At 39.1% G+C, this 25,418-nt stretch overlaps 3 protein-coding genes across 4 annotated transcripts; 2 read left to right on the top strand and 1 right to left on the bottom strand.

Moving 5' to 3' along the window:
- Window positions 1–4,528: 4,528 nt before the first annotated feature.
- LOC131325886 (AT-hook motif nuclear-localized protein 19) lies at window positions 4,529–6,224 on the bottom strand. The gene has a single exon (XM_058358359.1). It carries the CDS (start codon window positions 5,603–5,605, stop codon window positions 4,730–4,732), a length of 876 nt encoding a protein of 291 aa, XP_058214342.1. The 5' UTR covers window positions 5,606–6,224; the 3' UTR covers window positions 4,529–4,729.
- Window positions 6,225–15,374: 9,150 nt separating this feature from the next.
- Window positions 15,375–21,710, top strand: LOC131325885 (uncharacterized). 2 transcript variants are annotated; one of them, XM_058358358.1, is made up of 5 exons: window positions 15,375–15,661; window positions 17,559–17,848; window positions 17,966–18,055; window positions 20,273–20,631; window positions 21,125–21,710. In XM_058358358.1, the coding sequence occupies exons 1-5, from the start codon at window positions 15,463–15,465 to the stop codon at window positions 21,390–21,392; spliced, it is 1,206 nt and encodes a 401-aa protein (XP_058214341.1). In that variant the 5' UTR covers window positions 15,375–15,462; the 3' UTR covers window positions 21,393–21,710. The 2 variants fall into 2 exon arrangements, with proteins under 2 accessions (XP_058214341.1, XP_058214340.1); XM_058358357.1 differs by having other exon boundaries at window positions 15,376–15,661; window positions 17,553–17,848.
- A 1,292-nt stretch (window positions 21,711–23,002) lies between these two features.
- LOC131325884 (rubisco accumulation factor 1.1, chloroplastic) lies at window positions 23,003–25,418 on the top strand. Its single transcript, XM_058358356.1, has 2 exons — window positions 23,003–23,393; window positions 24,036–25,418. Exons 1-2 carry the CDS (start codon window positions 23,069–23,071, stop codon window positions 25,037–25,039), a joined length of 1,329 nt encoding a protein of 442 aa, XP_058214339.1. The 5' UTR covers window positions 23,003–23,068; the 3' UTR covers window positions 25,040–25,418.

The raw sequence follows: 25,418 nt of genomic DNA, 5'->3' as shown, positions 1-25,418 counted from the left end.
ACTCAACTTCTAACTTGTTTAAAATATCATGCTATAAAATTCATGTTTCATTGTCTACATTCAAATATATACTGCACTTGTCAACGCCGAATATACTATCGTAAAATGCACTTGGTGGCTCGGTATGGGTTTTAAAAATCTGGAGAAGTTTTTATGAGAAACAACCTTCCCATGCCACGACTTGGTCGTTATGGTTGGTAAGGAATGATATTGTATTCAATAATGCGTCATGGCGGGTGGAAGATCTTGGGGAGTTAATTAAAATCAGGGTAGCAATGTGGGTTAAGGTGAAGTTTGATATTAAGGTATACTCGGTGGAGGTTTTTAAGGGTTATCTTGATGGTATGAGGAAGGTCAAAGTGTAATTAATTTTGTGTGCATGGGTTCTGCGGTTCAACTTTCGGTTGGACAGTTTCTTTATTTTTCTCTTTGTTCTAAGCTTGAGTGCTTTGCGAGTTTTCCTTAATGTACCCCTTTCGAGTTAATAAAATCTTCTTTTGCCGAGAAAAATAAAATAAAATGGGTAGATATATATATGATTTTTGACAAGTCAACTAATTAAGGGTGTGTATGGACATACTCTTTTTTTTTTTTTTCTAAAGACAGTGGGTATTATTGATGTTTAGTGAATTTTTATTTAGCTTTTTGTCCAAAATTTTAAAATAAATCGTGTTACAAAAAACGATGGATAGGTGAAAAAAAAATCTACATAATAAGGCCTTAAAAGACACTAAAGAAGTGAAAATTTCAAACTATTTCTAAATTTTTTTTCCGTCTTTAGTGAATGTTTTGGGACATTCAATACTAACTCACTCTATTATTTTCTCGATTTTGTTTGTGGATGATTAATCTAAAAATATTAGCGTAAATCTAAAAAATTACCAAAGAGACTTTGTCAATGATACAAAATATTTTTTGTCCACACACACACTATGAATACTTTTATATGCTTCCCCATGACAAATAATTTAGTCCACATCTAATTGTTTACGCTTGTATATATGAGATCCTTGCTCCACTGTTCAAATATTTCTCTTTGCTACAGTTAAAGAAAAATAATAATAGTGTAGAAGATAAAGACAAGTACATGTTAGTACTCTGGGACCCAACTTAAATGTCTTATTTTTAAGTTGGGTCCTAGAGTGACGTGTACTTGTCTTTTTAAGTAAAGATCGATCTTGGCTTGTTTATGAAGCGAATCGATCTCAAACGTGCGAGTTTTATTGTGCCGAAACGAGTTTTGAAAATATGTACATGCTTGGCTTATTTTATGAGACAAACCATACGTTCTCAAATGAGATTTAATTGAGTCGAATATGAACCGATATCGAGTAGTTTGAAATTTTTCATACTTCAAAAGTCGGATGAGCCAAGCAAGAGTTTGTTCGAGCTTGGTACAAAATTAAGCTTAACGAGCTTCGAAAAGGTGCTCCAGCTGGGTAAGTTAATATAACAAGCCGGTCTCAGACGAGCTTAGTTTTAACTGCGAACACGAGCTCGATCGAACTTGAACGGTTTGGTTCGTTTGTCAGCCATATATTCCTCTCCCTTTCAGGTTTATTAATTAATTAGCTCCCTTAATTAACCATTTACTGAAATGAATTGCAATTAAATAACATATCCCATGCATACTCCAATGCGGACGCAATCATCTCCTGGATCGTCTAATTAGTTGAAATCATCAATAAAATCCCAAACACGTTTTAGAGCTTCACCCGGAAGACATTAATCATGAAAGCTGTCTAAATTAAGATCACAATCATTGATCGCATTATACAAGTTTATTTATTTTTATTTTACAATGTGGGGCTCAGTATTGCACTTTAATTAAGTATTAACTAAAAAGATTGAAAAATAAATAATTTCATCGTACCTGTTACAAGTTGCTTCATGGTGCCTATATAGTATTATATGAACTCCCAGAATGAACATAAGTAGAAAACAAAACAAAACAAACTTAATTATTTAGGCATGTAAAATTTTGAAATTTTGCTTGAGACTGTTATATGTAAGTAACCTCGCGCTCGATTCATTTTTAATTAAGAAAAGGAAATGAAGCAAATTCGTTAGGCGGTGCGCAGCTAGAATGCCTCCTTGATTCGGAATGAAGCCAAGTTGTTACATATTATAAGCGAAGGAAGAACCCCATTTCATAGGGGTCCTTTATATATAGCTAGCGAAGAAAAGGCTTTGGAATATGGCAAGATCTTCCTATAGCTAGCAAAGCAAAGCACAAGGAGAAAGCGCTGGGGGCTCGATCCAAGATCAATTACTTCAGACATTGATGTAATTCCCAGAATCGGTTTTGCTTTACTCAGGCGATACTAATCTTTCTCGCACTTACTTCGATCAATAGGAGCTTATGCACTCCACTCTACTTGCTGAAAAGGCAAGGGCTGGATGGGAGGTACGTTGTTGTATAATTCTTAAAATGGAAAATTCATTGAAGGCCTAGCTCGCTATGAGAGCTTGCTTAAGAAGTTCATGATCACCAGCAGTTGCTCTTAAGAGAGTGGGCGGAACGTGAAACAATTGGTTAGATAAAAAGATGAAAAAAACTACATTGTTATACGATATAAAGATTCATCCTTCATATGATTTCCTTTTGTTGTAGTATAAAAGAACGATATTCCTTTCGCACTATATGTTAAAATTCATCGCAGTATGAAGCATGGCCGCTTCTCTGAAACCTTAAAACACTAGACTCGGCAATGAATTCCTAAAAGAATGGAGTAAAATTTAGTTCTGTAGATAGTTAAGGTCATTTTCAAACACAAGAGATCTCCAAATTAGGGGATAAAAATGAGATCATTATTATTATTTTTTAGCTCAATGAGAAAAAATAAATATTTCAATAGTACATGGACAATGGATGGTAGGAGAACATAGTCATCACCACTACAGATATATATGCCAACTAGGTCGGAGATAGGAAAGAACGTCATCATGTTAAATCCGTGTTATCTATGAAGTTCTTCTTTTTTTTTGCTCGGCAAACGAAACAATTTATTAATCTCGAAAGAGTACATCGAGAGAAGAAGAGAAAAACACAAAGTGCACCTCAGAGAGACATACAAAAGAAACCCAAAAAAGACCTCATCCAACAGAGAGTTGGATGACTGCACCTCAAAAGAGAATTACAATTTTAGACTACGAATCCCGTCCAAAAACCCCTTAAAGGCTTCCACCGAATAAATCTTGATGTCATCCAACTGGAAAAACTATGAAGTTCTTCCCTTTTCCTAACTGGAAAAACTAGTAATGGAAGCTGCAAATGACACAGCTCTAGCCCCTTAATCAATTGCAGTTGATACTAGAATAATGGAAGCTGCAAATTAATAACACATCCCATATGCTCCAAAAGAATGTGATATCATTGAAAGCCATACAAACAAACCAAACTCGATCAATATATTTAACCACAAATTCAGAAAAGAAAGACACATAATGAGAGAGAAATTAGTAATCAAATCTTGCATTCAGTAAGACCCGGCACTACACTACACTGATCTCTCAATTACGCATGTCTTTTTTTTTTATCAGCAAAAAGAGATGTATAATAAAACTCGATAACAATGCATCGAGGGTTAAAAGGATTGAAAAACACAAGCCATCAAATGTGGCAAAGTGTCATGGAACTTATGCTAACAAGAAGGATATTCCAATTCTCAGTCACAATTCGATTTTAATAACTGCGGGTTCGTTAGTGTTACTTTTGGTAAGTAACTAAATGCACCCAATTCACACAATCTAGGGTTTAGTTCGTTTGTAATTTTGCTACATATGAACCTTTTATTTCATGTCATCATCATCATCAAAAGAAGAAGAAGAAAGGAAATAGATTGGTTTCAGCGATCAAAATTCATTGCGTTGTGCAAAATATGTATCGCACAAGTATGAAGTTGTGCTCAAAAGGTTATGAATCGATTGATAGTCCAATCCTGATATCTTGATTTATATGTACGTGAAGAACTTGCTATAATTTTCGAAAGAAGAATGAGGGGAGAAAAAGAATCCTGTTCCAGAATTATTCGCCAAAATGCAAAAGTCAGCTATGAATTCGCAAGACACTAGAGCCTAAACTAGGGTTTGTAGATTGCGAAAGGATGAATTCAACAAACAAAAGATATACTATTTTCTTTATTTGTAATTTTGAGCTTGAAAATCATGAAACATAAACTACTACTACTACTACCTAAATTTAGGGAAACAAAAAATCAATAGACTCGGTTTGTTTAACAAAGAGAAATGAACGGGCTCTCTTTCCCTTCGCTGTACCCTTATAGAGTTTAATAAAAAAATTCTTAATTTGCCGATAAAAAATAAAAAAAAACCCGGCTCCCTTTGTTTGGATAACTCTTTAGTTAAAATAGTACTCCTACTATTTTTTTTCCCAAATACATCATGGAGCTCCAAAAATAGTCAAGCTTTTTACTGGAAATTTGTACTTAAGAAATCATTATGTTTTCTAAAACCCATAGAAAAATAAGAAATATTTTACTCAACTAAAGATTAAAAAAAAGAAAAGAAAAAGAAGAACGTAACGGAAAGTAGAATATAACCCCATAATACATCAGTCAGAAGAAAAATGTACACATGTAAAAACCTTAAATTCAGCTAATCTCATCTCCAACCCTCACATTCTTTTCACATATCACATTTATTAGAGAAAATACCCTCCTCTCTCTCTCTCTAGAGTTCTCTCTCTCTCTACACTGTATTGTTACCTCTAGTATGAAGGGCGACCTTGATTCCAAGCAAAGGCATCATGGCTCATCTGTCCACCATTGGGAACCAAACTATTCGGTCCCAGATTAAAAACCGGCATCAAACCCGGCTCACCCAACATCCCACCATGCTGCTGCCCTCCACCGCCACCGCCGCCGCTTCCCATCCCCGGCGGCGAACCGCCACCGACCTGCCCCTGTCCTCCTCCTCCTCCACTCCCTTCCTCCTCCTCCTCCAACGGCAGCCTCTCGTACGTAGCGTTGGAAAATGTCGCCGCGATCACCATGACCGGTCCAGCTGCGATCAGCGGACCCACGACGCTTCCGCCCACCACCTGTCCCTGCCCGCCGGCCAGGTATATGGTCAACCCGGTCGATCCAGGCGGGGCGGGCCCTGGCAGAAACGAGCCGGTTAGAGAGAGAATCTCGAACCGGCCGTGTAAAGCCATGACCGCACCCGTCGAGGAGGGGTTCCTTAGGGTTACGTTGGTCACCGTGCCACTTGCACTCAGCACACAAACACCTCTCTGCCTTCTCCTTGCGAAGTTCGCGATGCTTTCGGCCACGTCCGATCCGCTAGCCACCTCCATGACGTGGCTGCGGAGCGCGTTGGGGCTGTCCCGGGTCACGAAAATCGGCGGCTTCGGCTTGTTCTTAGACCCGGGAGGGCGGCCGCGCGGTCGCCGCCCGCCGGTGGCGACCTCGATCGCGCCCTCTCTCGGCTCGTCGCTGTTCTCCCTCTCGTCCTCTTCCTGATCGCCGCCTCCGCCGCTGCTGTTCTCGTTCATGGATATCCCAAGATCCGGTTTCTTCATGCCCGCCGACGAAGGGTCCATCCCGGACAAACCCGCCTGCCCGGTCCACCACCGGTTCGACATGTTCCGAACTCAAGAGATTGAGAGTTAAGACACAAAAATTTACGTGGTTCAGCCTGAAGTCAAATGATTCAACAAAGAAAATTCAAACTATGAAAGATAAGAAAGCAGTAGTCAACGCTTTCTCATAGCTAAAAATTCGAGTAGAATTCGAGACAAAACTCATAGCAGTTGGTTTCAGCTCAGATAGATCTGAATTGAATTGGGTATTATCTGAAGAATCTCTAGGACACAAAAAAAAAAAGGGTATTAAAAGAAGGGAGGGTTTGGTACTTTGGTTTGTTGAGAGAGAAAGATGAGGCAGTTGACCAAGAACACAAGGATGATCTAAACCAGAAAACACACAGATACTACATGAGACATGGATAGTTTAGAGAGAGAAAAAGTGTAAGAAGAAGCTGAGGATAGAGACACTTTGGAAGTGCAAATAAACTGATACTATAACAAGTAGAAAGCTTGATAAGAGAGATTTTTCCCTTTTCTCTTTGTTTGTTTCTCTCTTTCCTTAGGTTTTGGCGAGGAGGGGAGTGAGTGTCAAAGGCGCTGGGTTCGGTTTCCTCTCACTAAAAAAAGGTCTTTGTTTCTCTCTCTACGTTCAGGTAAAGAGATAGAGAGAGAGAGAAAGAGAGAGAGAGGGAGGGAGGGACTGGGGAATTAGGGTTAGTGTATGGAGGGGGGTTGAGGTGTGGGGTCTCGTGCGCGTGAGGGAGTGGGGTGCGTCTTTTTCTGTGGGGTTTACCCGACAGATGAGCATATGAATGTATGCAAAAACAAAGAGCGTTTGGAACTAGGGAAGGGTACATCTTTAGATGCACCACCCCCCCTGGTATTTAGGTAATCTTTCTTGTTTTTGTCGAGTCCCTTAGATTCGGGGTATCCTGCGCTCCGTAATGCGCCATCCGGACCGTTCATTTCTGTAATCGATGATTTAGATCTTTGAATTTTTTTTTACCGGCAAGATTTAACACACATACCTGAACCATGGATTGCCAAGCCGAGTTTTGCCGAGCTCGAGCTCGACTTATTTGCTAAACGAGCCAAAAACTTGAGCTCGAATTCAGCTCAAACAAGGTTAGTCATGTACTAAACGAGCCTCTTTAATCAAGCAAATCAAGTCTCTCTTAACGAACAGAGCTTTTGTTGAATGATCGTTTACCAAATAAGCCGAAAATTCAAGCTCGAGCTCAGCTCATTTACTAAATGAGTTGAGCCGAGGCGAGCGTTAACGATCCGAGCTCGATCATGAGCTGCTCAATTCATTTTCATCCCTACTCGTGTAGTTATCGAGTGCCTCCATGGTTTTGTGAAAATATTACATTACACACCTTATTTGGGTTCGTATTATACCACCCCTAGACACGCATAGAAGTTCATTATATCAATCTTTAATTCATCACATGCCCGCACATAAGTTCATAACATTGATACAATTATGCCAACATATATAAATGCTATAAGTTCAAGGTTTTTTTTTTTTGCTATAAGTTAAAGGTTGATGATATGAATTTATGTACAAGTACGATGAATTCCTATACGAAATGTTATAAATTTGTATACAAATTAATATTCTGAATTTGTATTCGAATATTATGATGTTATACTACGATCAAAAGGGTGCAGACTGTAACTTATAGCTCTCTTAGTTTTATATTCTATGATATTTTGTGCACATATTGTAAGATGGCTCAACAAATCAACTGTTGACCGTGCTCAGATGTTTGACCAACCTATTAGAATAGAAATGTAGCACCCGCAGATGAGCGACACGTGGCCAGCTCGCAAGAGAAGTGTGGCGTGCGCCTCCTCTCACGATCGTCAAGGGCCCGATCCCCAATATGCTAAAAAATAACCGGGGCGATGGCCCTATGCAGGGGCGCGGCGAGGCTTGGACCTGAGTAATTAATGTCTATGAGAAGAGAAGTCCAGAGGCCAAAAAGGGACAAGGGGTAGTGCAGCCCAAAGAAACTAAGGGAGTCAACACGAAGGCCGCCCACAAACATATTCATCACCTGCACATCTATGTGTGCTCAGGCCGAATGGTGAGACCGATATAGGCATGACAGAGTTAGTCTTGACCTTCCCATACAGGAATGGATGAATATAGTGGGCTTTGAAAGAGAAGGAGGCGCCGCGAAGAGGGGGTGCACTCGCGAGACCATCGCGGGGGCTGTGGGGGGAAGTACCGAGTGAGACACATTTTGAGAGTTTATTTGTCTACTCGGTGCCTAAGTACTGGCCTAGGGTGCCAATAAATAAGAGCCTTTCCTTTTAGATTTCTCAGATAAGTTAGAATGGGCAATTCAGTGAGCACTGAATTTTAGAGAGATAACATTTTCTCTAGGCTTTCTTTCTCTATGATTTATGAATGACCTCAACCCAGCTGAGTGATCCTCAGGAGAGCCACTGCGTGGATCTCTTCTATACAGTCTGCATTCTCCTTCACCCCTCTAGATCACTCCATTCTGCCACTGATGATCATATCATCCTCGCCTCTTCGGCGCAATAGTACTCTCAAGAATATAGTATTCGGGTTCAGATTTGAACCTTTCTTACACATTTCATTTAGTATGATTTCGCATACGTACCAATCAGTTATTGTCCGAATACTGTGTTCAATAATGTTTTGACAGAAGTAGGGCAAGTAGGTGAGCTGATAAAAACCAGAGTTACGATGTGGATTAAGATGAAATTCGATATTAAGGTATACACAGTGGAGGATTTTAAGGGCTTCCTTGATGGAATTAGAAAGGTGAAAGTGTAGTATATGACTGAGGAGTGGTTCCATCCAACTCTCTGTTGGATGTTTGTTTTGTTCTTCTTTTGTTTAACCTCGTAAGCATTGTGTGCTTTCGATGTTCCCCTCGTTATACCCCTTTCGAGTTTTGTAAAAAGTTTCATTTGCCGAGGAAAAAAAAAATCAGTTATTGTCCATTTAATATGACCATCAGTTTTACTCAATCTCATGTAAAGGTACTGAGATAAGAGGTGATGTCCAAATATGATCATGAGCTAGCTGAAATTCTATTCAAGAACTTGGACTTGGGTTGTTTGTTCATGATCCACGAATAGCTGCAAAGGAACAACAATATCAGGGGAAAAAGAAAAGAAATCTTCATTTTAGACATGTACTCCTTCCGTCCCAAATTCTTGGTTCTCTTTTCTTTTTTGGAAGTCTCAAAAAATTGACTATATCTCTTAATTTATAATATTTTTTATATCAAATATAGATCTTGTTTGATAGATCTCGACGAGCTCTTTTATACAAAGTTTTTAAAATCACCAAAAAGATTATAGATTGTAAAATATAATCAATTAAAAAATGGTACACACTCCCAAAAAGGACCAACAAATTGGAACGGATGGAGTTAGTAGTAACAAAATTTGTTAACGTAAGTTTGAAAGTCAAATGACATGACAGTAAAAAAGTCAAATGACATGACAGTAAAAGATAATTGGAAATAATTACGGGGTGTTTTGGCAAAATAAGCTAGTACTTGGCTTCTTCTTTATTTTTTCTTTTGTCTCTATTCTCAATTTTTTTCGCATTTTTCAGTTCAATTTGCGTCAAATTTTGTATTGGCTTTTCTTTGTCTTTATTTAAAACATTATGACTTTCGATCATAATTTCTTACTTTTCTGATTTTTCTCGTCGAGACGAATTAATAATCTACAAAAATATGACTAAAAACTAACAAATTTGAAAAAAAAATCGAATAGAAACAAAGAAAAAATAAGAAGAAGTAAAGTAGCTTATTTTGCCAAAGCAGCCCGTAGTTTCATGCATGGTATCATGATACGTTGAAATAATCATTTGCATGAGAAATACTCCCTCCATCTCATTTTAAATATCCTTTACGGAAATCCGTGTAATTTTAAACCCCCTAATTTTAAACCCCCAAAAAATATTTGTAGGTATTATTTTTTATTTTTTTACTCCAAATTAATTTTTTATTTTACAAGCAACATGGTGCTTGGACTATTTTTCCATTAATACACTTTAGACTTTAGAAGATTAAAAGCATTACATCTTCACCCCACGTACGTACGTACTTTATATTCAAAAATCAATATTCCTGCCACTAGACTTTGTTTTAAAAATGGTTTTCGATTCTGTATTACGTCATTTTAGTATCAGAACATCGTATAGTTTAGAATTTAGATAAATGAGCTAGAGATATACTTAAAATTTAGAATCAAATCCATATATAATAATAGAATGTATAGTGCTTCAATAAGACTACTAGAAATAAAAGAAAAATTGTGGAGAAAGATATAAAATAATGCTAGAACTAGTAGAAAATTAGATAAAAATGAATTACGTACTCAAAGCTACTGGAAATTAGTAGTTGAAAATTTGGATTAGAAGAAGATCTGTACAAATAGCGAGGTCTGAGGAGTTTGGGGGAAAATGAAACAATATTTAGAAAAATTAAAAGGAAAAAATATATTTTTTGAAATCAGGCAATTCATTAATTCATACCCGAAGGCAAAGATTACATTGCAATAACAGGAGTGCACTAAACAACCTAATTCGAGACACGAGTACTGCATAAAGCACAACAGGCTACAAACTCAAGAACACCCTGCAAAAGCACCCGGCACAAGTGTCAGCCTAGGAATCCCGTTCAGGACTAGGTAGAGAGATACCAAAACGGGATCCCAGCACAAACCATTAAATACTAAGCACAAATGTAATCACATAACAACAGAATACAAGCGAAAACAAATATCTGCTCCCAAGGATATGCCTCAAGGCCGTCGACTGGAACTGGACGGGGAGACCCAATCTAGAGCTGTGGAGTCCTCTAAGGAGGATTCGAGGCAAACCTCCGCTGTCACGCAAGGCTCCAGGCGTGAAGGCCGAGGCAACGCCAGTGAAGAACTCCGGCAGGCCCAACATGCCCATGGCGGCAAAAGAACAAATACTTCCTCTCGTTGGACCTGTTGTTGACCACCAACCAAAACAGAGAGAAACAATCGACCAAACATACCGGAACAAATCTCGGAAAATCCTAACACAACCACCACTGCCGTTGTCGGGAGAAACTCCAATACCCGTCCACGATTGTCGTCGAACCACCGAAACCCTCTACTTCAGCTAGATCACTGAAACCCTAACTAAAAATATTTACACAAAGAAATTATTTACTCACCACCACAGCCTCACCAAATCCGGGGGAGACCCGAATCGGTACATAACCGGAGTGGGAAACCAGCCGGTAGAAGAGACGGAGGACCGCTGAAAAACAAAAAACCTAACTCCACAAACCTCACCTTATTAAACCCCTCCATCGACCACCAGCTACCAGATCTGAGCTCCCATCGCGAGGACGGAACGAAAAGACCCATACGACATGGCCGGAGTCCCCGCCGGACTCAACAACTGGAAAAGCTAAAACCGGAGTAGTGGAAGCAGCAGAAGAGAGAGAGAGGAGGAGGAGGGAGATTATGGGGAAAAAGGGGGGGGGGGGGGGGGGCGGGGGGGGGTGCCAGCCCTCGCTGGTGAAAAATTTAAAGAGAGAGAGGGAGAGAGAGAAATATATATATATATATATATATATATATATATATATATATATATATATATATATATATATACAGATTCAATCAGGTAAGGGCGCCCTTACCTTGTTAAGGTAAGGACCTCCCATTTTCCGATCAAATTTCGATGATCCGAGCCGCTCAATGTGTTTAGAACGTGATTTTAAGGGTACTCGCAAGAAATCGGCAAAAAAAATGACCGGGAAGGGCTTTATCCGAGCAGTTTTTGTTTGTTTTTTATCGAACGGTTCAAATAAAAACTGTTCGAATGAAGCCCTTCCTAATATTTTTTTTTGCTGATTTCTCGCGGGTACCCTTAAAATCACGTTCTGAACACATTGAGCGGCTCGGATCATCGAAATTCGATCGGGAAAAGGGAGAAAAAGGGAAGCCCTTACCTTAATTAGGTAAGGGAGCCCTTACCTGAAGGGGACTGATATATATATATATATATATATATATATTTTGTTGAAGGCAAGGAAAATGGAGAAGAATGGAGAAGAAAAATGGAGAAGAAACAAAAAAAAATGAAATAGACTTGGAAATGGCTATTGTAAAACTTGTTTCGAGAGTCAAATCTTTCAACAGAACCAACCACAATTTCAGAAACTTTAGTCGACGATTACAAATGAAAAACCCTACTCTGAATTTTGACTATATACTAGACTATCAAGAAATTATATATTATAGTTTTTTTCTTCAAAAGTGCTACGATCACTGCATCATTTCCGTCTCTCCACGTGGGACTAGGGCTGACCTAATGTATTTAGAGGCCCTAGGCCAAATCGTTAAGTGGGGCCTATGGCTTAATTAAATAATGAATTGTTCATATATAAATTTTAGTCCACATTGAATACAGAACTTGCTCTGGTTCAATGGTTATGTTGTGTTTCTATGTTACACATCCAAAACCTAGGTTCAAGACTTTGACAATTCCAAATTTCCACCAATGTGTATTGAAGGTTCCTTGTCCACTGAACCAACTACAATATCTACTCTAGTATTGTGAAATACTAATATACATACCTACTCCTAATAGGGGGCGGGGGGGCCTTTTCTGGGGCCCTAGGCCCGGTCTTCGAGGGCCGGCTTTGTGTGGGACTCACTCCGGGCCAACAAAAATACAAAAAAATCTCCACAAATGTTAAATTATTTTTTATGAGATTCTGTAAAAAAATCAGCTCAATCGCATATCGATAGGTGTGTTTTCTAAATTTGTAAAAGCGACACTGAACAATTGTGCAGTTTAAGAGATCATTTTATAAAATCAAGTTAACATCGATATTCTTCTCTACGGAAGTTTAAATTTGTAGTTGGAGGGAAAATTTTATGTTGTGAGTTAACTTCCGAAATTTTGCTGAACCTTCTAAAACATGACTGATCCTTCAAATCTCATTTGGACATATCCAAATATTACTCCATTCATTCTATATTGAGAGTTCATTTTTTTTTCTAGTCATTTTTTAAATCAACTACTTCTGTGTATAATTTTTTAAATTTTTTCGCACATTATTAAAGATCTCAATTAATACTTTAATTTGATGCAAAAAAAAATTTAAAAATTATACATGAAAGTAGTTGAATTTTTTATTTAAAAAATGACACGACTTTTCATGATGGACTATTAATATGGAATGGAGGGAGTATATAACACAAATTTAAGTAAAAGCTTTATTAATGGACTACTGTTAATTGTGAAGAGAAAAATAACTTTTCAAAATTATGAGTAAAAAATTAAGTGTCCGTTCCAGATTCTCAAATAAGTACTTAAAAAATAAGGACCCATTTTCAAGCTTAAAAATAATGGACTTACGAAAATGATTTAAATTTTTTTTTTTTACGAAAATAAGATACATATTACATTTTTTTTATATTTCAGTAAGCTTATTATTTTTAAGTCTGAAAATTACAAATAAGTACTTATTTTTTAAGGGTCTCCCTTCGTTTGGTGAAAAAAAGAATTGAGTTCAAAACTCATTCGTTCAGAATGAGTTTGAGTCAAGGAGTTATAGGGGTTGAACTCAAAATTTAGTTTTGAGCCTATTTTAGAGCATCTGCGGAAGACATACAAAATGTCAAAAACAATGTGGGTGTTTGGATGCTTCATTTTCGCCTTTTCCTTTTCTACTTTTCCTGTTTTGGCTGTTTGGCACCAAAACATAAAACTCATTCTATGAGAATGAGTTCTCTTAATTGAAGAAAGGAGAAGAGAAGTGAAAAAGAGGTGGAGTTCTTCTCATTTTCGTTTTCTAGCCGCGCCAAAAAGACATCTCTATCCTCTACGTTTGTCCATAATTCCCCAAAACCCTCAAATGTTATCCTCGCTAGATACACTTTACTCATATCCTCCCCCTCTGGTCTCACGAGCCCACAGCACATCCCAACCAAGAAATGCATACCTTACCAAGAAAATTCTAGTAGCATGTGGTACTCATAGACCGCATGACGCAGAGAGGAAAATTAAAGAACCAAACTGGATTAAGAAAAATTTGTATTAAGAAAATAAAAGAAATGAATTGGGAGATTGTACTCTGTTTTGATTTGCTTAGTGTTTTTTTCTCAATCAATTGTATACAAACTCTATGATTAAAAAAAAAAATTTGTATACACAACTCACAATATAAATCTAATTACAAAATTGATTAAACTAATATTTATACACATTATATCCCATAATTAATGATCAAGGACAACATGGTAAAAAATTAATTCATAATTCATTTTCATCATATATCTCCCAAACACTACTTCTATTACAAAATGCATTCTGCACATATTAACTAAGGGGGTGTTTGGGAGCCTACTTTTTGGCTTTTCATTTTCAACTTTTTGTCTTTTTGACTTTTGAGATTATGATCAGAATGTATTTTGTATTTGATAGAGTGTTTGGATGATATGTACAAAATGCATTTTGCAGCAGGAGTAGTGTTTGGGAGATATGGAATGCAAATGAATTATTGATTGATTTTTTACTATGTTGCCCCTGTTATTAATAATGGTTATAAATAATATTTTAATCTAATTTTTTTATGTTTTATTTTGAAATTGCTTTATTCTTCATTAGTGAAAGTCTCAAACTATTTTTTAATTATGTTTTTATTGTTTCAAGTATTTTTCACTCTTTCCTCCAACAATCTTTTGATTTTTAATCTAAAGTAACAATTAAGTTAAATCGAATAATTGCAAAATAACGAGCTTGTTTCCCATAAAAATTCTAGCTAATCAAAATCTTTCTACTCCAAGGAAAAAAAAAGAGGCTTCCACACGAAGAAGAGAAAACAAGAAGAACAGAAGATACCCTTTCATGTGAAATCCAATCAATCCCTAAACCAAACAAGAAGAAAACAGCAGATACCCAAAAAACAAATCAATCCCCAAACCAAACAGTACAATGTCTAATTTCCAGAACAAAAGAAAGAATAGGGCACCCAAATTTTGACTAGTCTCATACACAAATCAGTAAGTGATGGGCGATTTCAAGACATTTAGAGATGGGCGAAGGTGAGTGTGTAGATTGGCAAACTTCTCTAGTCTTCTGCTCCTGGTCTCTCTTTGTGTTGTGTGGTGGAAGATGTGAGTAATAAAAGTTGCAGTGGAGAGGATAAAGTTCAGATGAGGGTTTTGAGGAATTATGGAAAAACAGAGAGGGTAGGGATGTAAAATTGTGTGGCTGGAAAACGAAAATTGGAAAACGAGAATGGGAAAAACTCCTCCTGACCTCTTTTTCTCTTCTCTTCTCCATTCTTCAAATTAGAGAACTCATTCTCATAGAATGAGTTTTGTGTCTTGCAGCCAAACACCCAAAATAGGAAAAGTAGAATTGGAAAAGGCAAAAATGTGGCTCCCAAACACCCCCTAATTACTCTACCAAATTCAAAATGCATTCTAATTATAATTCAAAAAATTAAAAAATTAAAAATAAAAATCTAAAAAGTAGACTCACACTCTTGCGCAAATTTAAGTATGGGCCTGACATGTCTTCGAGATTGTTCCACTTTTTCGAGAAGATACTTTTTGAAAAAGAAGGTAAATTTTAAGGTAAAAAATTATGTATTTACGCAAATAATTTTCCTACCAATATGAATCTTGTTTGATAGATCTCATTGAGATCTTCTAAACGGTTCAATAAAAATTAAAAAATTATTTTTTGTTTTCGTTATATTTGAATTTGAAATTACTTTCTTTTTTAAAAATAAGATTTTTAGAAAAAGCGAAACGGCGACTTCATCCGAACAAATCAAAATCAAAATCAAAATCGGATGGGTGGGGTTTGAAGGTAGTCCGCCATAGTTTGAGAGAGAGAGAGGAGATAGAGAGCAATGGGTGATAACCTATTTCTGGGGTTACCACCTCCTTCTGCGCCTCCTCCTCCTCGATCTTCAGCTGAACAACAGCAATCGTCCACCACCTCCGCCGCCGCCACTGCCGCCGCCAAAGAATCTTTGCTAAAGCCGCCGCCCCGTCCTGCTCTCAAGAGCGCTCTCAAACGCTCAAAGCCTCCCCAACCGCAACCTGAAGGTACAACGAACATCTTGTTCCTAATTCCTCTTGGTTTCTCTACGGAGTTTTGTTATACTAGAATAGGTTGATTCCGTCAGTGAATTTTAATCCATGTAGATGTATTGAACGCTGTCTTGTTACATTTTAGATGTTTTGGTTTCGATGATCGTTAGGGTTTTGGTTTACTGTATAAGCATTAATCGGAAATTCGGCAGTCAAAGTGATTTAAAAAGTAATCGTCGCACTATCATTTAAAAATACCCCCTTATTAGAAAAAGAAAAACAGTAGGGTTGACGAGAAGAATCCTAATAGGTATATTTACTCGTTCTGGGCCACGAAATAGAAAAGAAACATGCAGATCCGCTCTTAGTTTTCCCCTAATTTTCTTGCCACCCAAACAGACCCCGAAGGCTTTGAATATAAGTTTTTGAGCATTGCTAGTGATAGAGAGGCTGGTAAAGTTGAGCTGAAGCAACAGAAGAAAAAGGCTCAGCTGCAGCAATACCAGTTGATCTTCCCACTGTATTGGGGTAGAGTAGGTGATGAGTTAGTTAAAGATAGTTTTATTAGTCAGTAGTTGTGAGTTTGTTAGTCCAGCTGTATGATGTGTCCTTCCATTGTAATTCGGGAACCACCATGCTTCGGCTGCGCATGTGGTATGATGTGTCCCTACTACTTGCCCATTCCTGAGATTGGAGAGCAATGGTACCTTATAGATACTACTATATCTTTTGTCCACAAACTTCCCAGCTCCAAATTTAGTAATCTCTATTTTTAGGAGAAAACTCCCACGCCCGAAGATCTTTGGTTGCAGGTCTATTACCTTAAAACTTTATGTTAACCTCCGTAATCTCCAACCTAACAAGAAGGAACATGTCCACTAGCCTCAACATCTACTCATTCTATTATTGCCTTCACTGCTCTACCACTTTGTGTTTCCTCCTTTCCTTCTAATGCCCACCTTCTCATTAGGAGAATCAAAACAGGTATTAAAAACCCTAAAGATCCTTTGTGTCACTGAACTGCTGCTACTACTGGTACTTCTCCTTTGTGTCACTGTACTGCTGCTACTTCTGGACATAAGTTCTGAGATGCTATCAGCTCACAACATTTGTCTGCAGCTATCCCAGAAGAGTTGCAAGCTCTTCAAAAACAAGGAACCTAGTCCATGGTTCCCTCACCAGTCACCACTGAATAACCATATGACAACCAGGGAGAATATCCAAACTAAGCTTGTAAGAGACCCCCAGATTATGTCCATTTATCATCACTGGGAAGTTCCATCTTTAAGACCCAACCACCAACAAGCATAAAAAGGTAGCTAAAATAGTATGTAGTATCACAATCAACATCTGAGGGCGTAGTATCACAATCAACACCTGAGGGCTCGGATCATTTGTGAAGGTGAAGATGGAGAGTTGATTAAAAAAACCAGTTGCGTTGCAGTTGAAGAGTGGGAAATCCTATGGCTTTTATCAGTGAAATTAATGCATAATACATTGGTACATTATATATTCTGACACATGAGTTTCAGTAGTTGATTGGAGGATTTTTCATCAACTGTTTAAGATTTAAGATAATAAAGTTATAACATATTGTATGTGTGGCCACCCCAATTGATTGGGACTTGAAGGCTCGGTTTGGTTTGGTTTATATTGCTTAGGTGTTGCCCGTGACTTGTCTGATGTCATTTCATATTTAATACATATTTAGGGGACTCATGTTCATGAGCCTGCCATGCGGAGCCATGTATAGGTTGATCGGTTGACATATGCCATGCCAAACTTGCCTAAGCTGCTTTGAATAGCTTGGTTTGTTTCCAGCAAATCCAGCCATAGTTTGAATCTAAATATCCTTGATTTTTTTGTCTTTCTTGTAGAGCCTAAGAAGCTGAACTGTTTGTTGTAGTGCCAGATACTGTACCTGGAAAGCGGTTGAGATTTAAAACCACCACAGATGCCTCAGAAACCCAAGTTATAGAGGCGATGCAGAAGATAGCGTCCCATATAGCTAATCCTTCTAAGTTTGGCAAGGCATCAAAGCTTGCTATTCAACTGATTCAGGCTGGCAGTGTTACCACTGGAACGAGTGACTACTTCTTTTCCATTTTGGAATCCGCAATGTCTTCGCCTACTGCTTGTAATGATACTTCAGTAAGAGCAGATTATCATGCATTGTTCTCCGCAGCAGAAGATGCAGTTGAAGTGAGCATTTAGTTTTTTTGTGAAGTCTGAAGATAAATTACTTTCTTGAAAGCCTTGTGAATTGTGATGCGTCAAATAGCTTACTCTATTAATTCGTTTTTCACTTTGTCTTTGTAGTGTTTAAGCAAGAAGCAGAGAAATCAATTTACTGTATGGATGATTAGGGCTGTAGTGGCGAATGATCTATTCACTGATGACAGCTTTGTGGTATGCTTTTGTACTTATAGCTCACACTTTTAGTTTTTTGCAGAAACTTAGTAGATGAAATTCATTAAATTGTGGCTCAATAATTTTGCTTGCAGTTTGTTGCATCAAAGTGACTAGGAGATTTTGTACGAAATGTGATTTGATTCTTTAATGATTGAGTTATGTTATGTTTTTCAGTGGGGTAAAGTTCTCATATCATTCAGGAAGGGTCGCCTATTGTGCATGCTGTCCCATAGGGCTGCGCACAGACCCGACCGACCACCCGAATTCACCGAAAAATGGACAGGATGGATGGTTCCGATTGGTTCTAACGGTTGGATTTGGGTCCAAAATCTGAGTTTTTTTAGATTGTCGGTCCGGTGTCGGGTGCGCCAAAATATTTCATAATCCGACCATACTCGACTATTAGGTGTAAACAGTGTTCGAAACCAAGGAATTAATCGTTGGCGGGGCCTATCCGATTAGGTCCGACTAACGATTATTTGCCGATTGCCCGACTAGCGCCTATCGACTTTTAGAACATTGGGTATAAAAGGAAAAAAAAAAAAACATTAAATTCTATTCAAACTCTCCCTCCCACTCCTCCCCTAAATTCCGTCCCAACCCCTCCCCCAAAAACCCTAAATCGATCTCCCAGTCGATCATGATTCACCCACCCTCCAGCTCCTCTCTCTCTCTCTCTCTCTCAGACCTCGACTCAGTCTCTCTTTCTCTACCCTCGTTCACAACCACACAAGGTAGAAACTAAGTTGTTCACGTGCCCTCACTTTCTCTCTCCTCATCTCTCTCATCTCCTAAGGTATATCTCTGGTTTCCATTGTATTGATCTTGATTTATCAAATCTCGTTTTCAACCTATTGGGATCTCTTTGCTGTCAGATCTCAGATGTATGTGTATGGTTTTGACTTTGCAGTTTAATTGATACAAATTCGAGCTGTAGATCTGTTGACTCCTTTGCTTTTTTCATTCATATTTGTTTTGCCCAAGTTTCGACCGCCCGACCCGAACCCGACCAATCCAATCCGAACAGCATTCGGTCGAAACCTGACCTTTGGTTCAGTCAGTGTCAGGCTACCTCATTCATCATCCGACCAAATCCGACCCGTGAATAGCTTTATTGTCCCAGATGATAAATTTTGATTGAATGTATCCTTTTGCTTTGCCTATTTCTTTTTTTTCTTCTGGTACTTCTGTTTACGATCTTTTGTCATTTCGAAATTACTGCTGTGCACTTTATGAGGAAAGTACGTGCAATGGAAGCAACTGAATGAACATTTCCTCTTATTATACCAGTTATAAAACATTTTGGAAAATGAAAAGTTCTCTGAGATAGTTTATCAGGAAAGGAAAGGATGGATTAGTTGCAATATGCTAATGAAACAAGTCTACTTTACTTTACAAGCATAGTGCAGTGCTACTTTTTGCAAGAGTTGTCAGGTTGTCTTAAGGGGTTTACAAAGGTCTACTTTTGCAGTATACTTCGTTGCCACTACTTTTTCACAAGACTTATCTGGCTTGGTACGGGAGTTGCTCAATGTTGTGCTTATTATCTGTTGTCTCTTACTATCTTTTAGTTATAAGATACTATACTTTGTCAAATTTTCGCATAATCTGATTCCTTAAGTCGTCGTACTATTGCTTGGAGAATTGACAGCTTGAAAATATGTTACTTCTCTATTTTATTTATTTAGGAGATCTTGTGATTATTCAGTTTGCATGATGGTCTTCTTAGTAGTAATATTGGTTGAGAATGTAATGGTGGTGGTCTGGTTGAACCTGGTGTTTTGGTGAATCATTTTGTTCAGAGAGACAAGAGTCTATGGCAGAGGCCCTTAGTTAGGTTCTGTTTACGGGAATTTTTTTGAAACTTTAGGCAATGTTTATACACTGTTTCACAATTATTGCTCCATAGTTAAAGTATCTGTTAAGAAAGTTTCTGGCCATTGCCATTAATAGTTTGATTCTTGACAGTTCGGGTAATGCATACTTCTATATTTCAAACATAAAGTTGTGCAGTCTCATTCTCATCTGTCGGTTATGAAAGTTTCTGTAACAGTGTGTCCACAGAGGCCAATTTAATTATTTTATGGTCTAAGAACTTGATGATTGTCAATGGTGCTTTCATTTGGATTTATGATTTTTGAACTTATATTGGTAGCTTTGACAGTGGCTAATGACTTTCTCGCTCCTATTTTGCTATGGTGGGACATCATTTAGTTTTCAAAAGCTACTGGACGAATTAAAGAAGCTATATCGAACCTTCCTATTGCTACCAAGGATGAAGACATGGCAGAAGCTGCAGCTCTGAAAGACGAGGCTGAATTGGATAGTCAGATAATGCCTGGTGCATCTTCAGTCGCTATATCAGGATTAAGTAATGAGGATGACTCAGATCCATTTGGCCTTGATGCTTTAATTCCTAGCAAATTGAAGAGAGATGAGAAAATGAAGGCAAACAAAGAGGCATCAACAAAGATTTGCGAGGAAGATAAAGAGACCAAGAGATTTCTCAAATCTCAGAGGGAAGCCTGGATTCTTTGTTTGGAGATAGCTGCGCGGCGTTATAAAACCCCATGGTTGGTAATACCCCTTATACTTAGTTAATTTAAGGTTGCGGTTGTTTGTTTACTGCTCGCCCCCTTGATTTCCCCCCTCCAATGCTTGGTGCTATTATCTAGGAAGCATGAATATGGACAGGAGTCACGGACGCAATACAGACAAGCTGATACGTTATTTTTTTTTAAATTAAGATATGGTCATGTTGAAAAGTTATATTCTGGATAAAGTTGTTAAAAACGACAGATAAGTTTTCATGTATTAAGCATGGATCATGGTTTTGACTTGGTCCAGTAGTTTAAGATTTGTACTCTGGCCTCCTAATGTGTCCCATCGTGTCCTTACAAAAAGTTTAATAAAGTATTCGGACTCTTATTTAGGCTTGTCTAAAGTGTGGCATGTCCGTGTTAGACGTTGGTATGCGAGGCTGTTAGACGTGTCCTTGCTTCGTACGGTAGTTCTATGTGTCTAGTCGCTCGCTTCTTTTCCCTATTTAATACACTGACTTCACAGGTGCCAAACAGGCATTGATATCTTGGTAAAGCATGCCTTCGATAACATTTCGAAGTTCACCACCAAACAAAGAGATGCTATTGAGAAGCTTTGGGCTTCTATACGCGAACAGCAAATCCGCAGGAAGCAAGGGAAGTCGGTATCCGGGAAACTTGATGTCAATGGTTTTGAATGGCTCCAGCAGAAATATTCAAATGAGAAGATTAGCATTCGACATTCTGTTAGTGGAGTTGGTTCGGACCGACGTGCTGAACAGTGGCTTGGTTAGCACAGCTCCTTCAATGTAATTTGTATCGCAGCATTAGTCATGGCTAGTCATAAAGAAAAAGGGAAAAGCGAGAAGGGGTAGAAATCATCCGTTCAGTCGAAGGTTACCCCAGGTTGGTTTCTGTACATTTTTAACAGTTCGAATAGTAGTACCGGATTTTTTTTGCTGGGACTTTTATGGATCAAACCCAGAAGTCATGTATAGCTTCTTGAGAAACTCCATTGTTGTGGCATTTCTTGTTCTTACCAAAATTTATGCCTGTTACACTGCTTTCGACTTTATTTGTTTTCCCAATATACTACTTCTCGACTTTTAGAATATCGGGCTTATAGTATCTGAATTTACGCGTATGTAATTTTTCTTTAACTAAAATTCTGAAAATGCACTAGGGGGTGTTTGGGAGTCCTTTGCATTTTTAATTTTGCCTTTTGGATTATGACAGCCCCTTCGGATTGACCCATTTCAGGAGAAAGGAAAGGGTTATGATTTCTCACCATTTTTTGTGAGAAACAGAATAGACCTTGCATTTAAACACATTCCTCATTGTTTCTTACCCATTTATCCAAACAAGCGGTGAATTCTTTTCTTCTTTTTTGCTCCCTCTGACCAAACCCGTCACTCCAAAGGGGTTGTAACTGTAAGCGTTCGGCAACCAAACAAAAACCTGTAACTGGAGAGAAGGAAAAAGAGAGGTTAAGTGCGGTATTGGAAATGGACATGAACGGATACGAATGTGGATGTGGGTGAAAAAATAGCGTGGTCACGTGTGGCAAGAAATCGGGGTATATTGGAACGGTCAGATTGTTCAGGAATGAAGCTGAGGGGGAGGAAAAGAAGAAAAAAAAAGACATGGAAGGTTCAAAGTTAAGATTTCGGAAGATATCTCAAGGGCTGTAAACGAGCATTGTTGAGCTCGAGCTCTAGTAAATGAGCTAAAAACCTGAGTTCGAGTTCGGTTTGAGTTTTAATGAGCCGAGCCTTTAACGAGTCGAACTTAGTCATTTACTAAACAAGTTTCTTTAATCTAGCTGAGCATTCCTTAACGAGCTGAAATCTCGAGCTTGAGCTCTGCGAGCCAAGTCGAGCTGAGCTCGTGAGCTACTCGGCCCTCAGTCTAGCTGCAAACGACCTTTCACTCCCTCCCCAACTGTCTCACTAAAAAACTCAGTTGTTCAGGAGCACGATTATGTGGTGCTCGAATCATTTTAGAATCACATATTTATTTGGAATTCATACGCTTAGTTGTGAAACCTCGCGAGAATGTATATTTGTGGAGTGATTTAGAGCACCCGTGGATGTGCTCTCGGACTATTGAATAATTTCACCCGAAAAACTCCGAGCTCCCAAAATTGAGTGCAATTTTGTTCACATTACCTACGTTCTTATTATTGGTTGAAATTGTGTGGATCTCACCACAGAGTGATGTCATGCTTACCACACTACAAAAGTGATGTCATGTTTATTATGCAATACACTTTTTGGTAAGCATGACATCACTCTTTATGGTGAGATCCATATCATTTTAACCAATAAGAAAGATGGTAATGTTTCCCCCCGAGTGGAGGGTGAAAAAACTCTTAACTCCCCAAAACTAGATAAGGCTCAGAGTCTGTCATCTTTCTTCTTCCCCAATTCCCACCTCTCAACCTCCCTATCTCTCACACCAGTACACCACCATGCACTCCCTCTCTCTAACCTCTCCCAAACCCCTCTCTCTCTCCTCCCGCACCTTCCTCCCCACCCCCCACCGCCCCCACTCCTTCACCCTCCGCCGCCAACCCCTCAAACGCCCACTTTCAAAACCCATCTCAGCAAACCCATCTCAACAGCAGCAGCAGCAGCAGCAGGAGCAACAACCCTTCCAGCCCTTCCGCCCACCCCCACCCCCTCTGCCCCCCAAATTCCGCTCCCTCGACACCCCCGCCCGCCTCGAGGTCCTCACCAACCGCCTCGGCCTCTGGTTCGAGCTAGCCCCCCTCATCCCCGCCCTCCTCCAGGAAGGTACACTTTTTCAAATTGATTGGATTGGGTTAGTGTTTTTGAATGTTTCGTGGCATTTGTTATTTGTTTAGCAAAAATGCTAGGGCCGCATCCAAATTTACATTCATTCTTACATCTCGGAAGTAGTGGTGGGGACCTCTAAATTGTGTTATGGGCAGGGACGGAGCCAGAAATTTCGGGCAGTTGTTTTAATATTTAGAAACATATTTTATCTTCTTCTAATTTGCTAATTAAAAATCGAATATGTATCAGTACAAGTAGAAAATTATTAGTGATTGCTCGCCCTCGAGGAAGCATATTGTACAAAAAAAATTCTCGATATTCATGAATGATTCATAGAAGTTTGCGAATGTATATTCTTAATTGTAAAAAAAAATGAGTATTGAAATTGTAGTTTTTTTAGCATACAATGTGTATTATGTACACTTATTGACCGATGCTTAGTGAAATTCTAGTGTTAAAATTCATAGTTTTAGTGGGATTGCTTCATACTTGGGCCAATTTTATTAAAATTGTGGTGTCAAATTTGCAAAATGTTGTATAAGTTTGATCCATTTGCGAGAGAAATGTACACTTGGATGTATCCCTAGCATTGGTGATTGTTTACCGTCTTATGATTATTGTGCAATAAATCTGCAACAGGATTCTACCCCACCACCATCGAACAAATCACTGGCATCTCCTCCCTCGACCAGAACTGCCTCGTCGTTGCCTCCCAGGTCCGCCAAACCCTAACTGACCCTGAAACCCTAGCCTTCTTCGAAAACTCGGGATCCGAAATCCTCTACGAGATCCGCCTCCTCAGCACCTCCCAACGCAATGCTGCAGCGCGTTATTTAGTCGAAAATAACTCAGACGTGAAGGCTGCGCGAGAGCTCGCGAGAGCGATAAAGGATTTTCCGAAGAGGAGAGGTGATAAGGGTTGGGAAAGCTTTGATTATGTGATTCCGGCTGATTGTTTGGCTTTTATGTACTATAGACAGGCATTGGAGCATAAGAACCCGTCGGAGCAGAGAACAGTGGCATTGCAGCAGGCATTGGAGGTGGCGGTTTCAGACAAGGCGAAGAAGAGGATTTTGGGCGACTTGGAAGGGGGAGGAGATTCGAAAGAAGAGGTGGAAGATGAGGGGGTGGTTGTGCCAGTGGTGAGGATGAAGTGGGGTGAGGTGGCGGAGGCGGGTACTGTGGTGGTGTTCCCGGTTTGTAAGGCGGAGGATGGGGGGAAGGGGGTGGAGGACGCGCCGTGGGAGTGCAGGAGTGAAGGGGAGTTTGGTGTGGTGGTGGCAGAGAAAGGGTGGAGTAGGTGGGTGGTGTTGCCGGGGTGGCTTCCGGTAGTTGGGTTGAAGAGAGGAGTGGCGGTTGCATTTCGAGATGCTAGGGTTTTGCCTTGGAAGGCGAATAGGTGGTATAAGGAGGAGCCAATTTTGGTGGTGGCGGATAGGGGGAGGAAGGAGGTGGTGGCGGATGATGGGTTTTATTTAGTACTGCGCAGTGGTGATGGTGGTCGTGGTGATGGGTTGAAAGTGGAGAGGGGTTTGGCGTTGAAGGAAAATGACGTGAAGGAGAGTTTAGGGACTGTTGTGTTGGTGGTTAGGCCGCCGGGAGAAGAAAGTGATGATCAATTGCAGGATGAAGATTGGGAGTGAAACATCACTATGGTGTGATTTGTGGAGTTCGGTTCGATTTTCCAATAGAAGAAGATTGGTTTGAAACATTAGTCGACGCGATAATCAGATTTTGGTTCCTCCTGTCAACCAAGGGCTCTTTCTTGAGTAGCAAAGAGCCAGTTGAAACTCCCTTTTTGATCTTCAATTGGAGGGTTCAACCAACCTTATAGCTTAACAGCCACAGAGAGGTTTCAGCAAGGTAGAGTTGAATTTAGGTTCATTTCTTAAAGCTATTATGTTATGATATGCTTGAGTACAAAATTCAATTAAAAGGAATAAAGCCTCTGTATTCTTTTTGTCGAATGAACGCGAATGAGTATGATTTGAGTTTACAATCTACTGCTCTTTCAATCTTGAT

This window comes from Rhododendron vialii, chromosome 5a (assembly GCF_030253575.1).
Source record: "Rhododendron vialii isolate Sample 1 chromosome 5a, ASM3025357v1".
Taxonomy (NCBI): Eukaryota; Viridiplantae; Streptophyta; class Magnoliopsida; order Ericales; family Ericaceae; genus Rhododendron; species Rhododendron vialii.
This window is presented reverse-complemented; position numbering and strand designations above follow the sequence as displayed.

Coding starts and splice junctions, on each gene's coding strand:
- LOC131325884 (XM_058358356.1), top strand. CDS start 23,069: ATGCACTCCCTCTCTCTAACCTCTCCCAAACCCCTCTCTCTCTCCTCC. Junction 23,394..24,035: donor CCCCGCCCTCCTCCAGGAAG/GTACACTTTTTC, acceptor AATCTGCAACAG/GATTCTACCCCACCACCATC.
- LOC131325886 (XM_058358359.1), bottom strand. CDS start 5,605: ATGTCGAACCGGTGGTGGACCGGGCAGGCGGGTTTGTCCGGGATGGAC.
- LOC131325885 (XM_058358357.1), top strand. CDS start 15,463: ATGGGTGATAACCTATTTCTGGGGTTACCACCTCCTTCTGCGCCTCCT. Junction 17,849..17,965: donor CAGCAGAAGATGCAGTTGAA/GTGAGCATTTAG, acceptor TTGTCTTTGTAG/TGTTTAAGCAAGAAGCAGAG. Junction 20,632..21,124: donor CGGCGTTATAAAACCCCATG/GTTGGTAATACC, acceptor CTGACTTCACAG/GTGCCAAACAGGCATTGATA.